The 22244-nt window shown below is 39.0% G+C and overlaps 1 protein-coding gene across 3 annotated transcripts in view; it reads right to left on the bottom strand.

Moving 5' to 3' along the window:
* The window catches only part of LOC149217728 (uncharacterized), a 376727-nt gene that overhangs the window by 82018 nt on the left and 272465 nt on the right, over positions 1 to 22244 (bottom strand). For all 3 annotated transcript variants that reach the window (XM_089393070.1, XM_089393071.1, XM_089393072.1), the window contains exons 19-20: positions 21995 to 22123; positions 21168 to 21286 (exon numbers count right to left, since the gene is read on the bottom strand). In XM_089393070.1, coding sequence (XP_089249196.1) covers positions 21168 to 21286; positions 21995 to 22123 — 248 coding nt within the window. The remainder of the gene's footprint in view (positions 1 to 21167; positions 21287 to 21994; positions 22124 to 22244) is intronic.

Raw genomic sequence — 22244 nt, 5'->3', positions numbered from 1 at the left:
GTCCTACAACTAATAACACTAACATCAAGGTACATAGAGGGATTGGTGCTCTTGATTAAATACGAGTTCCATACCCTAATACATGACAAAATTCAATGGAAACATTGCAATCCCCCAATCCTGAAATCCTGAAAAACTGATAAGTTTGTTGGATTTTGAATGAAATCTAAAATTATACTTTCTCCATATGGAATCCAATGAAGCCAGAACCACTCTCAAACATCCTGATTCATTTCATCGTAATGTTAAAAATTTAAGTAAAAGGATGAAAATGGAGATTAAGGACAATGTCATTTTTACTTTAAGGCATATCAATACTAGGGATCAGAGTCAGACAGGGAAACCCATGAGTCAGACAGGGAAGCCCAGGGAGTCCCCAAAAATGAAATTTCAAAAAAAAAAATGCCGTTGAAGTGACTTGACAGGCCGCTGTTACCGAGTCGGCCGAGTTGGCTCGGACTCGGCCGAGCCGGCCGGGTTGTTACCGAGCCGGCCGAGTCGTTAACCAACTCAGCCGGTTCGATAACAACCCGACCGGCTGGTCCGGTTCAAAGGCCGAGTCGACCCTGTTGGGCTATGACTCTGACCAACTCAGCCGAATCGGAGTTGAAACAGTTGGTTTTTAAAACAGAGCTTTTGATGCCCTCCTTTGCACAGAAGCCTTTGAAGTCTTTGTCTGTATATTCTCCACCATTATCTGAACGTAATACCTTTATCTTTTTCCCTGTCATATTTTCAACAAGAGCTTTAAACTCTCAGGAAACGAGCAAAGACCTTATCCTTGTCTTTAAGAAATAGATCTAGGTTTTTCTGGAGTGATCATCGATAAAGGTGACTAAGTATTCGCCACCACTAATAGCTCTTGTGGATATAGGATGGCAAATATTGAGTGTATTAATTCTAATACACATTCTACTGTATTGTTACTTCTGGAAAAAGTTGCTTTAGCATACTTTCCTAGCACACATCCTCTGCATAAGTCATCATGTTCACTACTAAGGACTGGTACCCCTGTCACAGTGTCTTTGAGCATTTTCAGTGCTCCATGGTGTAAGTGTCCCATTCGCCTGTGCCATAATTCATTTCACTCCTTCTCACCATTACAATTGTTGCCTATTAGTGCAATTGTTGATTCAAGCTGCAACCTATACAGCTTGTTGCTTTGAATCCCAATTTGCATTTCTTCTTCCAGCTTGGATGCTTAACGTATACTTTGTTTCCCATGAAGTATACATCATATCCCTTGTCCTGTAACTGGGACACTGAAATCAAGTTCATTCCTAATCCTAGCACATGCAAAACATTGGTGGCTTGGATGTTGATCCCTGGTTCCGTCTGAAATGCTACGGTGCCTCTCCATACTGGAGTACATTTCATTATGTTTCCCATAGTTATTTGGAAGTCCATTTGTTCTTCTTGATAGCTCAAGAAATGTTCCCATACTCCAGTCATATGAGCTAAAGCCCCACTACCAATGTACCAAATATCCGTTGATGTTGAATTTGCTAGGTATGTGAATTCTTCATCTAACCTGGTAAATAAATCTGAGACACTTTGAGTATCCATATTGTGCCAACTTCCGATGCTAACTTGTCCTAGCAACTGCTGTAGAAAAAAATTGCGTCCTGTTGACAACTTGACCCTACCGCCTACACCTACCTACAAGTCAGTGAGAAAAGTCTTCAACTCCACAAGGTGTGGTTAGTGGCAGGGAACTCAGAGAAGGGGTTGTCACACTAATCCCGACTCTCTCCATTTGAGTTATCTCCTAGATTAGCTAACGGGGGTGGTCCGTAATGAAAAGTTAACTTAAAAAGGATGTGAGTTTCTAGGAGAATTGTTAGATTTAAATAGATTATCTCTTTAACATAAGCATGAAATACATAAACAACCAATGCCTTCCAAGTATTTGCTCTTTAAGAAATGAAATTGTATTTTGCTTAAAATGAATTGAAATGCTTTCAAATGCAAAGCCAAAATAACCCTGAAAAGTGAAACACTAAATTGTTAGCACAAGATATTATAAATGCTTTCAAGAAGAATAAGTCTACAAATCAAAGCATGGAAACTATTTTGCTCAAAAGGATACAAAAATAACTCTATTAGACCAAGATGACAGCAAACTCTGTTACAAAAATAATCTACAAGAGGCTAGCCCAAAGAGTATGAGCAAGCTCTGCTCTTTGACTAGCCATGACTTAGCTCTTTGAAATAGCCAGATATTGATAAATGAGGTACAATACGTAAAAAATAAATTTTTCCAAGTTTGATATTTTGATGCAAGAAATAAAAGCTTTAAGAAACTTGAAAGAATCCCTGCAAGGCACAAATAAGATATAGATAAGACTTTTGAATTCAAAACATGTAAGTTATCCTTGAATATTTTTCAAGAATGGGTTGATTCCTTCGAGAATTTCGCCACACTTGAAAAGTTTGACCAAATAATGATTCATCTACAAAACTTCACCACAAATCATTAAATCGACATGAAATTAAATAAGTGCAGTGGAAAGAATTCCTAGACACATCTATTATCCACTAGAAGAGTTATTTTCCTAAAGCAAATAATTAATTCTTATGCTAATATGAGATAGTTGCATACTAACATAACTTGAAACAAGCATGAAAGAAATAATGACATGAGGAAATAAATAGAAGCATAACAACAAGCCAAGAATTTACCACATATGCAAGGAGAAGAACACCCTCACATTTTACCCCAAAGACTGTTGTATTATATTGCAAGTAGTGAATACAATCCCACAGAGTCTCCTCAAGCACAATAGCTCATATTACATGATACAATATGAGAGCCCACGGTTCTATTATATAGAGAGTTAAGAGCAAATTCCAATGAAGAATGACAATGACAAATGGAATTGGAGCCAATCCCAATGTAGAAGTGATTAAACAAGTGGTATGAGGTGACAATCCCAAAGAGAAATTCGAATTTGTTGAATGGAGCTCCAATGCCAAGAGTAAAAATCGAATTCTGGCAAGTAGACACCATTTTCTTCTAACCTTATGTGCCAAATTCGAATTTTATGATAGAATGATAAGTGGATATGGGTGGTAACCCATGTGGGGACAATTTCCCACAAAAATCGCCACCAAATATTCTCCCAAATCCTCCCAAATGTGCACTAACTTCACAAATTCGAATTTCCAAGTAAGCAATTTTCTCCTTTAATGCCAAAAATTCAATTTTATTTGAGCACATGTCCTTTCTTTGATTTTAGGAGTCCACATCACCTTGGGACTTCACTTTAACTCCCTCATAATTTTCTACCTCATTTCCACAACATTTAGCATGTGTGGATATTTATTTTTCTCCATTTATTTAATTTTTGGCTTAATTAATTGCCAGATCTTTCACTAAACTTAGAAAAATGGATTTTGAGGGTTCAAAACACATTTTTAACCCATCAAAGTGTGTCATAGTAGAAAGTTGGGGGTGAGAGATGCAAATTTCATTACTCATACCCCATACAACTTCTCTAGACATCACTTATTACATTACAAGTATAATTTTATTAGCAATTTCTGTAGTGCGAAAAATCTAAAAAATTAAAAAATAACTACCTAGACCTAACCAAATTCCACGAAATTTTTTGTGTGATCTAGTATGGTAATATACATCGACTCTAGACACTAAGATGTGTTAGGGGCTCAACCTTCAAACTGTCACCCCGACTTTGGGGTAAAACGTGAGTGAAAAACCCAGAAAATTATCCACCTCTAAAAAGGAAGAGATAATTAACTAGATTAAAAAAAAACACTCCAAAGTGTACTCGTTTGTTGATCGAGTCCCAACATCCTAGGCCTGTTACAGACTCAAAAACTCATCATTACTAGTATCACTTATTACAATTCCCCGCAGGGTGTGGAATCTGGGTACAAGAAAGATGATGAGAAGATAGAAGTAGAGTTAAAAAACTCTGTTGACTGATGATATTTGATGGTACAAGTGTCCTCTGGATCATCCTTAGGCATGGAGTCTTCATATAATCATCAGGTGTCACTCCAGTGGTCAACACGTCCCACTTGAGACAACCCTCCTAGTTGAATCTTCTGTTGCGTTGTTCCTTCTTTCACTAACAAATTTCGATTGGATGGACTTATCTCTGTGTTGACTCACTCAGAGAGAGTCTTCCCACGAGATCCAATCTTCTTGGCTTGAACTACGCAATCCTCTGAGAGATTTGAATTTCTACCCCTGCAGGAATTTTGAATTCCCTTCTGCTTTCAACGTTGGGTCCTCCGGCTTCTTTCTTCTGCTTCCCTTTAGCTCTGATACCATGTGAAAAATTCTAAATAGAAATCCTACTACAGTGATTAATATTATTTCTTCTACTTATCATCTCAAAAATAAGTTATCCACAGTATTCTTACGGCAAATATCGAAATAAATTCTATTGTAGCCTTCACAATTAAAACATTGCAGAAAATAAATGTAAGGAAAAATACTAGCACAAATACAATCACAATGACACAGTTATTTTTGGACAATCGTCCCCAGAAAAACCCAATGTGGGAAAATCGGTGCAGCAGATGAGGGTTTTATTATTCTTTAGCAAATTCTCATGTACAAACTACAGCTAGCAAAATAGGAATGAGAGATTTTACAGACACTTATTGACAAAGTTCTACCCCAAGTGAAGCACTTCTTCCCCAAAATCCTTATGATCCTCTCAGCATCAAACTGCCTCTGCTCTGCCTCTTTCTGCGTCACCCTGTCCCTTCTCTGCGTCTTGCTGCCTTGCACTCTCTGAATATGTTGATGCCCTCTTTTCCTTTCTCACCTGCAACTCTCCCTTTGTTTCAATTTTCTCTTGCCGAACCTCGACCAGTGAGAAAATCGATCTTACTCGGGTAACTGAGTACCTGTCTCTAGTGTGTTCTCCAAGTGCCCATCAAGTCTCCTTTTATAATCCTCTTGCTGATCAATCAACGGCCCAGATTAGATTCTAATCAATGGTTAGGATCATTTGACTTGATCTCTGCCTTCTTCTAGAAGTTCCATCCAGAGTTTAGATGAATACCCATTAATTATTTTAATTTCCTAAGTTTAGACTTATGGTCCCATTAAAAATAATTAATTATTTTAATAAAATTGTTTCCCGGTGGAATTTCCCAGAATGATTTATGGGTATTAGAGAATGCATGTGTCTAGAGGCCTAGAGAAAATCCGATGTTACCCCAAATCAAGATAAAGCTCACTTATTGCTCATTTGGATAACATTCGAACATAAGTAACATAAGGCTTCTATTGTTTATATTGTGGAAAAGATTTGTTTCATTGTTTAAAGTGCTATTGTTGTCTAGCATTGGTAATATTGGATAAGAATACTAGTATTCTCTAGTCTCTTTTGAGTTTCTCATGATCTCTAAAGTCATAAGTTTACACTAATAAGCTCACTCTCTAAAGCACTTTAATCTCAAGTGACATTGTATTGAATGGTTAAAATTATTTGGGCATATTGTGTTACATCACTTGTCTAATTGAAATTAAAGTAACTTGTTGAATGCTTCTTGAGAAATTTATGATTTATAAGTCTCAAAGAGCCTTGGTTAATTGAGAATCTAATTGGTAATGATCGTGATCTAGTTACACTATTGGGATTATCTTGTTGACATATCTTGAAATTCTTCTAATCGCACAATAGCGTTGATTTTCAAATCATCATTGGCATCTTATATTGTCTTATTGGCTAATTGCCGTAAGTAGATAAGTGCTCTAATTGTCATTAGATTTAAAGTTGATATCTATTGTGGATCTTTGGCATATTGGTGATCTTTTCTTTTAAGAGCATATATCTTGTGATTATTAATCAATTGTATCATGGTTATCTATTGTATCTTTTGAGCACTTGTTAAATTGGCACACTACGTTGCTTATAAGATTATCTCTTAATTCATTGTTAAGTACTCTTGTCATAAGGCTAACCATAACTAAGTACTTAAAGTCATCAAACAATCTTAAACTCTAGAAGCACTCAACATTTTGCATCTCATCCTAAGACTAGTCGTGCATTGATAACTTACCTCCAAGCATAAACTTGGTTGATAGAGAAATAGGAACACTCTTTCAATCTTTGCTTGAGAAGTTTGGCCCTATAATATTTAAAACAGCGACCTTGCAGTGGTCAAAGCCACAGTCTCTGTTGAAAATACTGAGAGGGCAGTGTATCAGTATTTTTTTTCAATTGTTACTTTTACCAGTTAGATCATTTATATTTTAGAACACAAAATGAACAATAAAAATAAAATTTAAATGCCTTTATTAATTTCCTTTTCACAATAAATCAAGTACAATGTATATAGGGCTCCAAACCTAAATGAAGACGCTGATCTTCAATCTCCCAGGCTCCAACCTGTTGCCAAGCACCAACTTGGACTTTTCTGAGGCTCCGACCTCTAGGGCACCAATCCTATCTTCTCAAGGCACCGACCTTGTCAATTCTGAGGCACTAACCGCAAGGGCTCCAACCCTATAGCTTCACTTTGTCAACGTATGTTTGGTTGTACTTCACGGCTCCCAAGGTCTTCTTCATCGAGCCCTGTCAATCTTCAGCTTCATTGTAGTCTTCACGCTACATCATCAATGACAACCTTAACTTAGAAGGTGTCATCACTGTTCTTCATGGTACCTAATCAAAATCTCCAAGGTCACCTCATGATGACATCAGTGATGCATCATTATCTCAAGGATGCCTTCAAGAATCTTCAATATGTTGCTTCACAAAGTTGTTCAATAATGATTCTAGATGACTCTCCAAGGTATGCTCAAGAATATCCCCAAGGCATCTCTAGTTCTTCAACACTCCAATAATCAGACTCAACAAGCTCTTCAAGAGTAGCTTCAAGAGATGTTCAATAGACTGCTCCAAGGTATACTTCAGGGTCTTCTGACCTTAATCGTCCAAAAATTTTGTTATATATCTTCACAAGCAATTCAAGTGTAGCTACAAGGCAACTCCAAAAGGGTTCATAAAATTGTCTTGAGGTGATGTCAAATACTCCCTTAAAAAACCTTCAAATGATGTTCAAAGGATTGCTTTTTAATAGGTGCCCTAACTGCCAACCAAATGTCACTAGAGACTTGTCAATAGTCCCGAGTTGTTTTGTCTGAGCCTTCAAGGATAACTCCGCATGTTAATCTTCTCTAGCCTTAAGTCTGAGCTTCAATAAAAAAACCGATCCTTCCACAGTAGAATGTCTTCACACTGGTCCAAGCCTTAAATGATCTCAAGAGGTGACTGTCTGATCTTCAAAAATGCAAGAACTGTTTATTGTTCTATTCTTAATAGCCCGAGATTATAAACACAAGTTTCAAGCCTTAAATAACAACTTGTTGTAGGTCCGAGATTCTACAAACAAATTTCAGGCCTGAGGTAATGGAAGGTATCCGAACTCTGTTGTCCTGTAGTCTTTCCACAGATTATCTCTGCAATCCGCAGGAAGATGCCATACAAAAAACGCAGAGAGATATGTCACTGATCCGAGTTCAGCAAGGTCTTCTTGATAGACAAGTGTCTGAGCTTCACAATAGTCTGCAATCCGAGCTGCTGAAGGTGACAGTCCACCGTTTAATGCATTCAAATTATGATGTCGTAAGCTACCAAAACAACAGTTATGTCCATAATTTTGTGATTTGAACTGCTTCAGAGGTCTGTTCACGTAAGGCCGAGGTCACTAAAATAATAACTCAACCATCATATTTAACTCATCTAGAAATTCTTCAACTCCTTCTCGGCCTCCTTAGTACTTTTGTACTTCTTCTGCGAATAGACCACCGAATTGAATGCTAGAAAATGATTTTCACACCTGTATTTATATAGAATTTCAACTAGGAACGAAGGGACACGACTTTAGGATGGAGGCCGACATGAGTAGGCTTGTTCAGGTCGACCTACTAGGCAGAAAAATAACTCTAACTTGTAAAATCAATAACTTTCAAACTACTTGGAGTTTCAGGCCAAGTAATAGCTCATTGGAAAGCTAAAAATATGTTGTAAAGGATGGTGAAGGTCTCATAGAGAAATTCTACCTCTAAGATAGTAAAAAATATTTTTTAATGTGACTAGTCATTTATTGGTACAGAATTAGAGACAGGGTCATTTGCCTTCTTCAACATGTCCTTGCCTTCTTCATCATAGGGGCACCATATCATAAATGTTATGTCATCAAACATATGCTACATCATGTATTCTTCCATTATTAGGATCACCACAGGTAAGGTCGTCAAGGATTATGCTTCACATTATCAGAGGTTTGTCATGTCATCATGTGTTTTTCATCAAGATCATCAGAGGTAGGACATGTCATCATGTGCAGCCATTTTCCTCAATTGAAGAAGTTTGCAATCTGTATTTTGAGTCAAACTTGCAGTGCTTCTAGATGTGAGCCCAATTGGTCTATCTTTGAGAGGACTCACACGAAGAAGAGAAATTGCTTAGAACAAAAACAGATAAATGATCTAGTCTTCGTTTAATACAACCTTCGACTAAGATGCAACCAATTTCCAAACAAAAAACCTAATACAGATCCCATTGTGTTGGAAGATATTGATCCATCCTCAAATTAGGTAGTGGAGACTAAACCAACAGAGTTTGACCCTGATGAGGATATTAGTGTTGATTTTGATTTGGAGATGGATGCATTACAGTCTATTCAGTTAAATGCAGATCCACTAGTACCAGCACCAAGCCCTCCAACTGCAAGCACTTTCTCTACTCAGCCACGATGCAAGCGCATAGCTCGTCTATCTCAGCGTGCAGCTAGTGCTAGTGCTACTACTTCTATAGTTGTAGTTGGAGATTTTGATGAACCCTGTCTAACTCTGATTCAGAGCCTGAGGCAGATGATGTTGCCTTGTCTGGCGGTAGTGACTAGTGATGTTTTGTTGTAGAGGCCATTTAGATCATCCTTGGTTATGTGTTTCTGTTTGGATCTTTATATATTAAATGTATTGAACAGTGCATTGGGAACCATTTTGATATAATACATATATTCATGAGAATACTTTGATCATATGTTGTCTTCTCTTTATATTCTAATGCTTTGAGTTTGGAAACATGAATGAAAATCTTTAAAAATATGTTTTTTCATAAAAAAATAAATATTTAATGTATCTTTTACAAAGATCAAGTCCTTGAAATCAACTAGGCCGAATCGATACCAAGTCGGAGTCTGAGTTGGAGTCGACCCTCGGCCGGTTCTGAATCTGAGTACGAGTTTTAAAACTATGACCTAGACCTATGGTCAAACCTGGTCAACCCCTCCAAGTCAAGCCTCCCAATCTGATCTAGAATTTCGCTCTACCTAATCTGACCTAGAATTTCGGCCCTCCTGCAACTGCCACTTACCCCATAATTTCAGCCCCTACAACTGGCCAAAATTTCATCCCCTTGCAACAGAACTGCCCAGAAAAACTATGAACCAAAAAAAGAAGAGACCATCCACACATGCGAGAATGAGAGAGAGAGAGAGAGAGAGCTATTCATGTTCTTTTTCATCCTCCTTGTCCTTCTTGATCTTCGCTAGGATGCCCAGAAATTGTCTTCACAAGAGAGTGTGAATTGGTGCCAAGAGAATAAGGTTGAGCTGCCTTTATATAGTGATTTGTTGGGTCGAATGGGTGTGTCCTATGCACTGGGCCGACTTGACTTGGAGGGAGGCTGCCTTGAAAACTTTGGAGCTAAAAATTTCAAATTCAAAATTCAATTTTGCTTCTTTTAAAAGTCACAATGGGACTTTGACTCAAAATATATTTTTCTTTTGACTCTACCATTAAAAATATGTTTTATAATAATCAATACAAATACATCAAGTGGCCAAATATACATTATGAAGACCAACCATAGTTACAAATTCAATAATGGGCATGGTAATTCCTTGTGGGTAATAGTCAATGAGTTGGATTCTTAATGTGCCACCTCTCTAATACTCATGATATTGTAGGAAAATTTGACTAGCTAGCAGCCCACTTAGTTTCAAGTTCTTGCCAAGGATTAATGCCCAAACCCCATCATAACATGAACTTATATATATATATATATATAAGTTCATGTTATGATGAGGTTTGGGAGGCTGCCTTCAAAACTTTGGAGCAAAAATTTCAAATTCAAAATTCAATTTTGCTTCTTTTAAAAGTCACAATGGGACTTTGACTCAAAATATATTTTTCTTTTGACTCTACCATTAAAAATATGTTTTATAATAATCAATACAAATACATCAAGTGGCCAAATATACATTATGAAGACCAACCATAGTTACAAATTCAATAATGGGCATGGTAATTCCTTGTGGGTAATAGTCAATGAGTTGGATTCTTAATGTGCCACCTCTCTAATACTCATGATATTGTAGGAAAATTTGACTAGCTAGCAGCCCACTTAGTTTCAAGTTCTTGCCAAGGATTAATGCCCAAACCCCATCATAACATGAACTTAGATATATATATATATATATATGTAATGCCCAAACCTCATTATATATATATATATATATATATATATATATATATATATATATATATATATGTAATGCCCAAACCTCATCATATATATATATATATGTAATGCCCAAACCTCATCATATATATATATATATATATATATATATATATATATATATATATATGTAATGCCCAAACCTCATCATAACATGAACTTATATATATATATATATATATAAAAGCTGAAACATTTAGGCTACCTCTACAGTTTCTCTTTACAGCTGATACAATGAAGAAAATAGCAAGTGCACACACATTAAATAGACATAGTGAACACAGTTATTTTAGGTCAACATGACCCCAGAAAAACCCACAAGGGGAAAACCATTCAAGGAGGATTTCATTTGCTTTTAATGAAAATATTACACAGCAAAAATAAAACTACTTATCTACCTTTTGTTTGGAGATGTCACTGCTTAGGTAGAGATACAAATTTGAGCCCTCTCTCTCTCTGTCATAAACTCAAACAGACTTGGCTTAGTTTTGTAAAATTTTCTGTTTCCCACCCCGGTTTTCAGTTTCACCTTATTTCTCCCATATAGTTAAATGCCCATTCCCATAGCCATACATTTAACAGACTGAAAAAATAAATATTGCTGAAAACACAAATTCTGGAAATTTTTCAGAGTGCTGGAAATTGCAGAAATAAAAAATCAGCAATTAAAACAGCCATAAAAACACATTTAAACTCAGTGATTTTTGGTCAACTTGACCCTGGAAAAACCCCCTACAACTCTTGGGGAAAACCAGTTTGAGAGCTCTTCTTTATTTCTGGAAAATGCCTTTTACAGAGAAAATATTTTCAGCAAAAATCAGCAAAACAGAAATTTTCCAGCAAGCAAAACTTATCTGTTTTCAGCCCAAACGACAATCTGAAAACTGCTGGAAGAGCTGTACGGACCGTACGGATGTACGGACTGTACGGACGTACGGATGTACGGACCGTACGGATGTACGGACTGTACGGACGGCCGTACGGACTTGTACGGACAGCCCTCGGGAAAAGTGCAGAAAATCGCCTCCTCGATATTCGTGCTGAAAAATAATTTTTTCCACTATTTTGCTCACAAAAACTGCCTTTTTCTGCTTGTTCTTTATGCTGTTCAGATTTGCTGAAATGCTGCCTTGGTGTGTGTGCCAAACTGCTGCCTCTTTCTCCTCCCTGTCCAGAAATCTCCCTTGCTCTCTTGCTCTCCTTCTCCCAATCTGCTCATGAAAGAATGAATGATCTTTTGCTCCTTTTCCTCCCTTAACCCAACCCTAAATGACTTTTGGGTGATCCCTAAATCCAATGGCTGAAATAGATTTAGATCAATGGCTGAGATTAAATGCTCATTTAAATCTCACTTTCTATTTTTTAATTCACCCCACTTTAATAAAGACCCACTTAGTCATTTATTTCCAAAGTCACTTTTCCTTTCTAATTTTTCATTGACTTTATAAAGTCACTTTAAAATTAGACTTAGTAACTTTATCACTTAAAGTCACTTTCAAATTAGATTTAACTTTATAAAAATTATAAAGTTACTTTAGGAGAAAAATTAAATTCTTTTGGACACTTTTCCCTAGGCCAAAGATCAAAGCCTTAGGGAACCACCTGTCCTCCGGTACCAAATTTCAACACTCCCTCTTACCGAGGAAGGTGTTCCTCACCACACCCATCTTGTCTCTGAAGTAGACATGCTTGCCCCGTGGTAAGGCTTTGGTAAGAATATCTGCAACCTGCTCATCAGTGGAAATATACTCAAGCTTTACAGCTCCCTTCTGAACATGGTCTCTGATGAAATGATATCTGATCCCGATATGCTTTGACCTGTCATGAAATACTGGATTCTCCGTGAGTTTAATGCAACTCTGATTATCACAGTAAATCACTGAAGGTCTCAACGGCTGACCAAATAAGCCAAACAACATCTTGCGAAGCCAGAGGGCCTCACAACTAGCTAGACTGGCTGCCATATACTCTGCTTCCGCTGAACTCAGTGCTACTGACTGCTGCTTCCGGCTGAACCATGACACTACTGCTGAACCCAACCCAAAACAACACCCTGAAGTGCTCTTCCTATCAGAAGCACAACCTGCCCAATCAGAATCAGTGTATCCTGCCAATCTCACTCCATCTCCCTGCCTGTAGTCCAGACCATAATCCACTGTCCCCTGCAAGTACCGCAAAATGTGTTTCGCAGCCACCCAGTGAACCTTCCTAGGCTCACACATAAACTGACTCATCGTGTTGACTGCAAAACAGATATCTGGTCTGGTGTTGACCAAATACATCAAGGAACCAATCAGCTGCCTGTACAATGTGGGATCCACCAACTCGGAATCCGAAGCATGAAGCTTCTTCCAGTTGGTGATCATCGGTGTCGACATGGGTCTACAATCCTCCATGTGGAATCTGCTAAGGATGTCCACAATATACTTCCCCTGCCCCAGGAAGAAATGCCCCTCCTCCTGCCACACCTCCAAACCCAAAAAGTAATGCATCAAGCCGATGTCCTTCATCTCAAACTCCGCTGCAAGATCTCTCTTGCAGTGCTCTATGAGTCTCTCTGCACCTGTAATGATCAAGTCATCCACATACAGCACCAGAATGAGAGGCTCCTCACCAATCACAATAAAGTAAAGGTTCGGATCTGCCTCACTCTTTGTGAAACCCATCCCCTGCAAGTATGCATCTATCCTGGAGTACCAAGCTCTGGGAGCTTGCTTCAGGCCATAAAGGGCCTTCTTCAATCTGCACACATGGGACTTCTTCCCATGCACCTCAAAGCCCTGTGGCTGCTCAATGTACACCTCCTCCTGTATGAAGCCATTGAGAAATGCGGTCTTCACATCCATCTGGTGGATCTTCCAACCCATCTCTGCTGCTATCGATATAATGGAGCGGATCGAAGTATATCGAGCCACGGGAGCGAAGGTCTCCTCATAATCAACTCCCTCTACCTGTGAGAACCCTCTAGCCACAAACCTTGCTTTGAATTTCTCAATGCTGCCATCTGCAGCATGCTTTACCTTGTAAAGCCATCTGGAAGTAACCACGGATTTGCCCTCAGGCCTCGGCACCACCTCCCAAACATCATTCTTCATGATAGAAGAATACTCCTCCTGCATGGCCTCTCTCCAGACCTGCTGGCTAGCTGCCTCCTCATAGCTAGAAGGCTCAGAGTCAAGGATGCTGGTAACCATCGCCATATAGCTACAAAATCTCTCAGGTGGTCTACTCTCTCTGACCGGCCTCTTCGGCTCAGCAACAGATGTGGCATCTCTCAAGGTGTCCTGAAGCCACTTGGGCTTCCTCTTCCCTGAGCATGCTTCTCCCATAGGAGAATGAAACTCCTCCTCCTCATCCCCATCAGTAGCCTGAACTCCTGACTGTCTGTCTGCTGTCCTCCTGCCTGCACCTGAACCTGTAGAAGCTGAGGTACCGTGTGAACTGTCCATCAGTGGACTCCCTAGTGAACTGCTCTGTGAACTGCTCTGTATGCTGCCCGGAGCACCACCCCTCTGGCTCGGCGAGCCACTGCTCACTGATGGACCTGACATCCTCATAGATGTACCTCCGGATCCTCCTGATCCCTGCCCACTGGATCCCTGCGACTGACTCAACTGCTGCTGAGGGTCTGGCTGATCCAGATACTTTAACTCCCGTGACCTCCTAAAGGCCCTGTCCTCCTCGAACTTCACATCCCGTCTGACAACAACTTTCCTCTGTGCAGGAATGTAAATCCGAAAGGCCTTTGAGGTCTCACTGTAGCCCACAAAGATACCCTTCTCTGCGGTGGGCTCTAGTTTGGTCCTCTCCTCCTTGGGTATATAGGAGTATGTAATGCATCCAAGGATATGAAGATGACCAAGATCAGGCTTCTTCCCAAAGAAAGCCTCCTCCGGAGTCATGTGCCCCAAGGCACGATGCGGACTCCTGTTCTGCAAGTAAACAGCTGTGTTGCAGGCCTCTGCCCACAAGAACAATGGCAATCCCTGATCATATAACATGGCTTTGGCAGCCCCTATGATGGATCTGTTCTTCCTCTCCGCAACCCCGTTCTGCTGGGGGTTGTAAGGAACAGTGAACTCCCTCCTAATGCCTGCCTCTGCACAATAGTCAACAAACTCTCCAAGGGTGTACTCTCCTCCATTGTCCGACCTCAGGGACTTGATCTTTCGACCTGTCTGAGTCTCCACAAGAGCTCTGAACTCCTGAAACCGCTTGAAGACCTCACTCTTGGTCTTCAAGAAATAAATCCAGGTCCTCCTGGAGTGATCATCAATGAATAAGACATAGTACTCATATCCACTCAAGGAAACATGAGACATCCGACCGCTCACATCGGAATGAATCAAATCAAGTATCCCCGTCGCTCTGCTGTCACTGCTGGGAAAAGGGGATTTGGCAAACTTGCCCATCGCACAACCTCTGCAAGTATCATGGTGATCAGTACTGAAATCTGGCACACCTGTAGTGATCTCCCGCAATGTCCTCAAGGCTCCATGAGACATGTGCCCCATCCTGCGGTGCCAAATCTCACATAGCTCAGAACTGCTAGCTCTGCTGTCGGTACTACAGCTCAATGCCAAAGGGGGCTGGAATGCAAACTTGTACACCTTTGCATGGCGTACACCTATCACTCTAGCTGAATCAGCTGGAGAGCCCCTGGGATACATCAACACCTGTCCTTCCCTGAACAGTACCTCATATCCTCTGTCCTCCAACGCTGAGACGGATATGAGGTTCTTCCTCATCCCTGGCACATAAAGAACCTCTGACACCTTCAAGGGAGGTTTGGACTCCCTCTGAAATGTCACTGTCCCCACCCCGACTGCTCTAACAACTCTGTCATCACCGAGTACTACCTCAATATCAGTGCCACTCTCTGAAAGCTCTGAGAAGTACTCCCGGACTCCTGTCATGTGACGTGAAGCCCCACTGTCCACATACCAGATACCTGTAGATGCTCCGCTAATCGAGGGAAAAGCATGCTCCCTCTGAACCTGTGTGGCAGGTGATCCTGCACTAGAGGACTCACATGTAGTGAACGCAAACTCCCGGTCAAAACGACCTGCAAAGTCCTCAATCTCAGCTGACGCTGCCACATCCTGGGTCTTCCCCTTCTTCTTCTTCTTCTCCGGACACACAACTGCATAGTGTCCCATCTTCTGACAATTCCAACACTTCACTTTGGAATAGTCCTTTTGTGAGTTACCCTGTTTACCTTTACCTTTGCCTTTGCCTCCACCACCGCTTGTGGAAGCCTGCTTCTTCCCTTTGCCTTTCTTGCCTCCTGCCACTAGTGCTACGTCCTCATCCTGCTCAACTGGCTTGGCTGCCCCAAGCTGTCCTTTCCTGATCTCTGTCTGTATACAATCATCCCAAAACCTCTCCCATGTGGGAAGGGTCTCACGTGCACAAACCCCATCAGCAAAGTTCAACCATGAACGGGGGAGGCCATTCACTGCAATACGCACCAACTCAGTGGATGGAATGGCCTCTCCAATCGCTGCCAACTCATCTCTCACATTGGTGATCTTTGTGAGATATCCAGCTGCACTATCATTCCCCATCTTAATGTTCTTCAGCTTCTCCTTCAGGACCATCTTCCGGTTCTCATTGGTACTCTGGTAGAGATTGGACAATGCTGTCCACATCTCATGGGCATTGCTCTTTCCTCTCACATGAGGAATGCAATGGTCTTTGATTCCGTCTAGAATCAGCCTCTTACCCTTGTTGTTCTTTCTATTATAAGCTGCCAACTGAGTAGCATCAGTAGGCACAACAACAGGGTGCTGTGCTGTATGCACCATGATATCCCAGACTTCTGCCTCCTCAAAGATACTCTGCATTCTCTCCTTCCAAACGCTGTAATTTGTATGCCCATCCAACCTATCCTCCACCCTCAATCCCAATGACATCTTGCTGTCCTAAAACTGAAAAATAGCACTGCTGTTGTAAAGATAAAACTGCTGTTTATGAAAAATCAGCTTGCTGGAATTTTCTGAGTGAAAAATCAGCAGCTGTATTTTTTTTCTTTTGCTGTCCCAAACTGCCCTTCAGCACTCAAGCTCTGATACCATGTAAAATTTTCTGTTTCCCACCCCGGTTTTCAGTTTCACCTTATTTCTCCCATATAGTTAAATGCCCATTCCCATAGCCATACATTTAACAGACTGAAAAAATAAATATTGCTGAAAACACAAATTCTGGAAATTTTTCAGAGTGCTGGAAATTGCAGAAATAAAAAATCAGCAATTAAAACAGCCATAAAAACACATTTAAACTCAGTGATTTTTGGTCAACTTGACCCTGGAAAAACCCCCTACAACTCTTGGGGAAAACCAGTTTGAGAGCTCTTCTTTATTTCTGGAAAATGCCTTTTACAGAGAAAATATTTTCAGCAAAAATCAGCAAAACAGAAATTTTCCAGCAAGCAAAACTTATCTGTTTTCAGCCCAAACGACAATCTGAAAACTGCTGGAAGAGCTGTACGGACCGTACGGATGTACGGACTGTACGGACGTACGGATGTACGGACCGTACGGACTGTACGGACTGTACGGACGGCCGTACGGACTTGTACGGACAGCCCTCGGGAAAAGTGCAGAAAATCGCCTCCTCGATATTCGTGCTGAAAAATAATTTTTTCCACTATTTTGCTCACAAAAACTGCCTTTTTCTGCTTGTTCTTTATGCTGTTCAGATTTGCTGAAATGCTGCCTTGGTGTGTGTGCCAAACTGCTGCCTCTTTCTCCTCCCTGTCCAGAAATCTCCCTTGCTCTCTTGCTCTCCTTCTCCCAATCTGCTCATGAAAGAATGAATGATCTTTTGCTCCTTTTCCTCCCTTAACCCAACCCTAAATGACTTTTGGGTGATCCCTAAATCCAATGGCTGAAATAGATTTAGATCAATGGCTGAGATTAAATGCTCATTTAAATCTCACTTTCTATTTTTTAATTCACCCCACTTTAATAAAGACCCACTTAGTCATTTATTTCCAAAGTCACTTTTCCTTTCTAATTTTTCATTGACTTTATAAAGTCACTTTAAAATTAGACTTAGTAACTTTATCACTTAAAGTCACTTTCAAATTAGATTTAACTTTATAAAAATTATAAAGTTACTTTAGGAGAAAAATTAAATTCTTTTGGACACTTTTCCCTAGGCCAAAGATCAAAGCCTTAGGGAACCACCTGTCCTCCGGTACCAAATTTCAACAAGTTTTCTGTGCAACTGACAGTGGCTTGATTCGCTGCCAAACTGAGTAGAACTGTCCTTGGAATTTCTGCTCCATGTCTGCTCTTCTTCAACCAAAAATTCAGACCTCTGTCTGCTCCTTAAACATAGGAGATTTGGACTCTTGTCTGCTCCCTAACACAGGAGATTCAGAACTCTTTCTGCTCCCTAACATAGGAAATCAGGCCTCTGTTCAGTCAATAACTCTGACTGTAAAATGGTCCTTCTCAGCTGAATAAACACCCTCAAAGGTTTTCTGTTATGGACCTGCATACCCAGGATATTTCTGCCCAGATTTCTCCTGTAGATTGGACCTGAACTCAGCCTATATGGAGCGCAAATCTCGGCCTGGAAGGTAAACTTATACCCAGTGAAGGTTAAGGCTTCAACTCAACCTGTATAACCCCTGCAAAAATGCCTTAAACAGCAGCCTGAAAATTTCTGGACTCGGCCCTAGAAACTCAAGATATGTACATGACTGTTAGCTGAGAGCCCTTAGCTCCTCCTCTTGCTGTTCAGTCTTCTCATTCAGCTGCAAACATGCCTCCTTGGTCTCCTCTTGTAGGCTGCTCATTGTTCTCCTGCACTCTTCTCATTTCCTTGAGAGAAGAATGAATGAATCTACTTTTTCCTTTTCCTCCCTTTTGTCATCCTTTAGTGAGGATAACCTTAAACCTAATGATCAAGGGCTGAGATTAAATCTCAGCCTATGAGATCAAGCCCCCACTTGACCCCTTTCTCATGTTGACCCCCCCCCTAAAACACTTCCTAGTACTTTTTAATGTTTTAGTACCATGGTCAATTTTTCTCTCATAAAATGATTTTTAAAATATAAAAGTTACTTTAATAACATAAAGTGAACTTAGTACTTTACACATAAAGTCACTTTAATACCCATGTGACTTTAATAAATTAAAATACAAAGTACTCTACTCATAAAAATACTTTAGCTCCTTGACATTAATAAAACACATAATGTCCCTAGACAAAAGCATGATTAATGTGTCCCCTAGACCAAAACGATAAATGCCTAGGAAACACTTGCTTGGTACCACTTTCTCAAAATATATTGTTCCCGATCTTTTGAGCTAAGGTCGAGTTTATTGATTCCACTTCAAGGTGAAGATGTTGTCTATATTAATGCCTGTGTGGTCAACTTTAAACCTTTAAAATTTTGAATATTTCAAGAACTCAATTTGTTTTGCTTGCAACAAGATTTGGTATATCTTCAATTTTTAGCGTAGTAATCGTTGTTTCAAATTTTAACAAAAAATGGTCAACAGTCATTATCTTGTCAAAGATTAAGATGTTACAGAATCTTTGAAAGATAGCCTTGATGAGTTAGCTAACAATCAGGTTCCAAAGAAACTTTAAAAAAATGATGTGTGGTCGAAGACTCGCAGATCTAAGGTAACAATTTTCTTGACCACAAGTCTAGTGGTCAAGGGCTCAGATCAGACGTAGCTCTGATACCAAATGAGACAGGGAAAGTTTGTTCTCACACAAAATATTCAAATTGTCAGGAATACAAGGAAATCCATATGGACAATATATAAATTGTATATAAGTAATTTGATAGTAGAAAACATGATGATTGATTGTACAAGGAGGCCCTATATGTATACCTATGCGAAATGTCCTTTCTTGAATAGTCATTTCCCTTGAGACATGCCCTTTCGTTATACCAATCATTATTATATTATTAATCATAAATTATTTCATTATATTATATTATATATTTATGTTCATAAATATTATTATTTTAATACATTGGTCCACCCTCTTCATTACTCCACTCATACAACAGCATAGCTACCTTTGATGACAAAGTAGCTTAGTCTATGCAATGGCACATAAGTGGAGTTCAAACATATTATTATATTGCTTGGTGAGCTGCTTCCTTTTATTCCACGAGTTGACAAAATCGAGGGCTGGCCTGTTGCAAAATTGAGCCCACAAATTTGTGAGTGGCATTATGGTCGGAGCCTATAATTTTATGCAGCATATTATATGGAGCTGGACGTGGTAATTTAATTAATCCTGGTGTTTCTTTTACTATATCAATTGGTCGATTAGATGGGTTTGTCCCATGACACGCATAAGATACAAAGCTATAGCCATTCTTAAATAATGACAAGCTAAGCTGTCTTTTTATTTTTCATGTAGCCATAATTATTGTTGGACTCATTTGTTATGGCCACGCTTGCATTTGAAAAGGTTGATCTACAATTAGTTATTGTACATTTTTCAGGTTGGTCAATGGATCAATTGCTTTGAGGTTGTTACATTCGTTGCTATTTTTGGAGGTTATTCCACACAAATTCATCTTTTGTATGATTGTTAAAATGTTTTATGGAGTTAGTTAAATGTGAGCACAAATATATTGTTTGTGTCATGGAGAATGTTATTTTATTGTTTTTTTCTAGGAAAGGAAAATGGATTTGAATAACTCACTTCCACTTCTAGTAAGATGTTTGTTCGGGAGGTTACAAATGTAATATTTTATTGTGTTCCCTCAAGATCAAACGAATCTTGGAAAACAATCAATAGTTTATTGTATAAGTTGAGTTCAAACCTATATTAGGGTTTTCTCTCTCCATTTGGGAGGATGGTTGGATTTGCGTACTTTGAGGAGATATCCAACTTAAATTGACAGAACAAAACCCTTTTGGTAAATCTTCAATAGAAAATGATATGCAAACATAATTGAACATTTTAAGTCATGTTTTTGTTTCAAAAAACATGATGCAAAACGTTTCTCGAGTTTATGCCACACTTGGAACACATTTCAAATTCTCAAATGTTTTCATGCTATTGCCCTCCTTAGACCCTCCTATTGCAGTTAGGAATTTTTCATCTAAGCAAGAGTTTGAGCAGTAACACCTAGAAAGACAAGACCGAAAAACATAGTATAACATGATATAATGAAGATTAAGACAATATTGCAAGAAACGATGCCCAAAGATTGGATATTGTTTAATGTAAAAGCCTTAGTATACATCTTCAATCTGTCCACAATCAGCAAAACTAGAATTCACACATGTCTCACATAGCCACAAACAACTAGTCAGCCATGGTACATATCTTCAACCTGTTCACAATCAACAATACTAGAACTTACACACATGTTTCACCTAGACAGAACACGTTTGAGCACAAACAAGACACTAACTGCTCCCCACAGTCATGGTGTATGTAACCAATGTTCCAACTCTGCTCATTCTAAAAATTGACCAATCCATTGAACTTACAATATGTTTTAAACTGTGTAAAATTTTAGGTGGATAAAAAAGCTAATCATACACAAATATTCTAGTATTGAAACATCCAGAAGCAACCAATCCAAGTTGACAAGAAAACAAAATCGTAAATCATTCACAGGACAAAGCATCTGAATAACAAACAAAAAGGAAATACCTTTGTTTCTTCTATATCGTTGGCACCATTTTTGCTTGTTGTTTCCACAACATCCTCCACTTTCTCCTTCACCAATAAAGAAGCCAACATTCGACCCTTTTTAAGATTTGTTGTTCCTCCTATAAAACATGAACTTCAATAAGATTGATGTATGGCAACAATAATTTCTCATAAGTACAAAATCATAAACTATCAATACATGTGGCATTTGCATAAAATGATTTAATTAAATATTGAACATAATGACCAAAAGACTATAGATATAACTATCATTATGTACAGTTTCAATAACTTTCTTTCAGATGAAATCAAGGTATTACAGCGAGCTAAACAAACTGAAATGCAAGAAGAAGGGAGGGTTTTCTTATCAATTATTTTCTTTCCACATTTCTTCTTTCACCATGGTTAGGGCATACTAAAGGCACAGGATTTTTTCATGTCATGCATTATAATAACTGTACACATCAAAAAATATTTGATTCAATTATTCTACAATCCATCGATCTTGAGTCTAACTAGCCACAAAAACAGGAAGAAAAGAACAACTAACAAAGCAAATGAATTTTCATAATTAATTTATAGATACAAAATGGCAGATAATGTTCTTATGGATAATTACGAAGTATAATTGCCAAAAAGATCCAAATACTGTTCCAAAAATGATGAAGCCTCAATTCTTGTCCTAGCTCTCACATTCATTCTTTCAGTTGAGTAGAACACTTTACATCCATCATCAAAATAAGAAAAAAAAGAAAACTGGATTGCCACTAAATTCAAAAACTGGAATCCCCTCTTTTCTAGTGACTCACAGCAGGTGAGGGACAGACCTTGATCAAAAACTCCAGACATATAACGTTGCTGAAATCCATTACATGCTTCTGCATCAGCAAATTTTGTACTTTTCGAAGTTTCCATGTGTTCTTTCTTGTTACTTTCAACAACTCTAATTGTTTCCCCTGTGGACATCCAGATAGAACATCAGTGACAGATCATGCATGCCAAAGCTATCACATGAACCATTAACTCTTCAACACATGTATGCTGAAAAGCGTTATCTTCCCCTGTAAACATGGTTAT

This window comes from Pinus tabuliformis, chromosome 1_1 (assembly GCF_031772625.1).
Source record: "Pinus tabuliformis cultivar Carrire ecotype Pingquan chromosome 1_1, CPIR1, whole genome shotgun sequence".
Classification (NCBI taxonomy): Eukaryota; Viridiplantae; Streptophyta; class Pinopsida; order Pinales; family Pinaceae; genus Pinus; species Pinus tabuliformis.
This window is presented reverse-complemented; position numbering and strand designations above follow the sequence as displayed.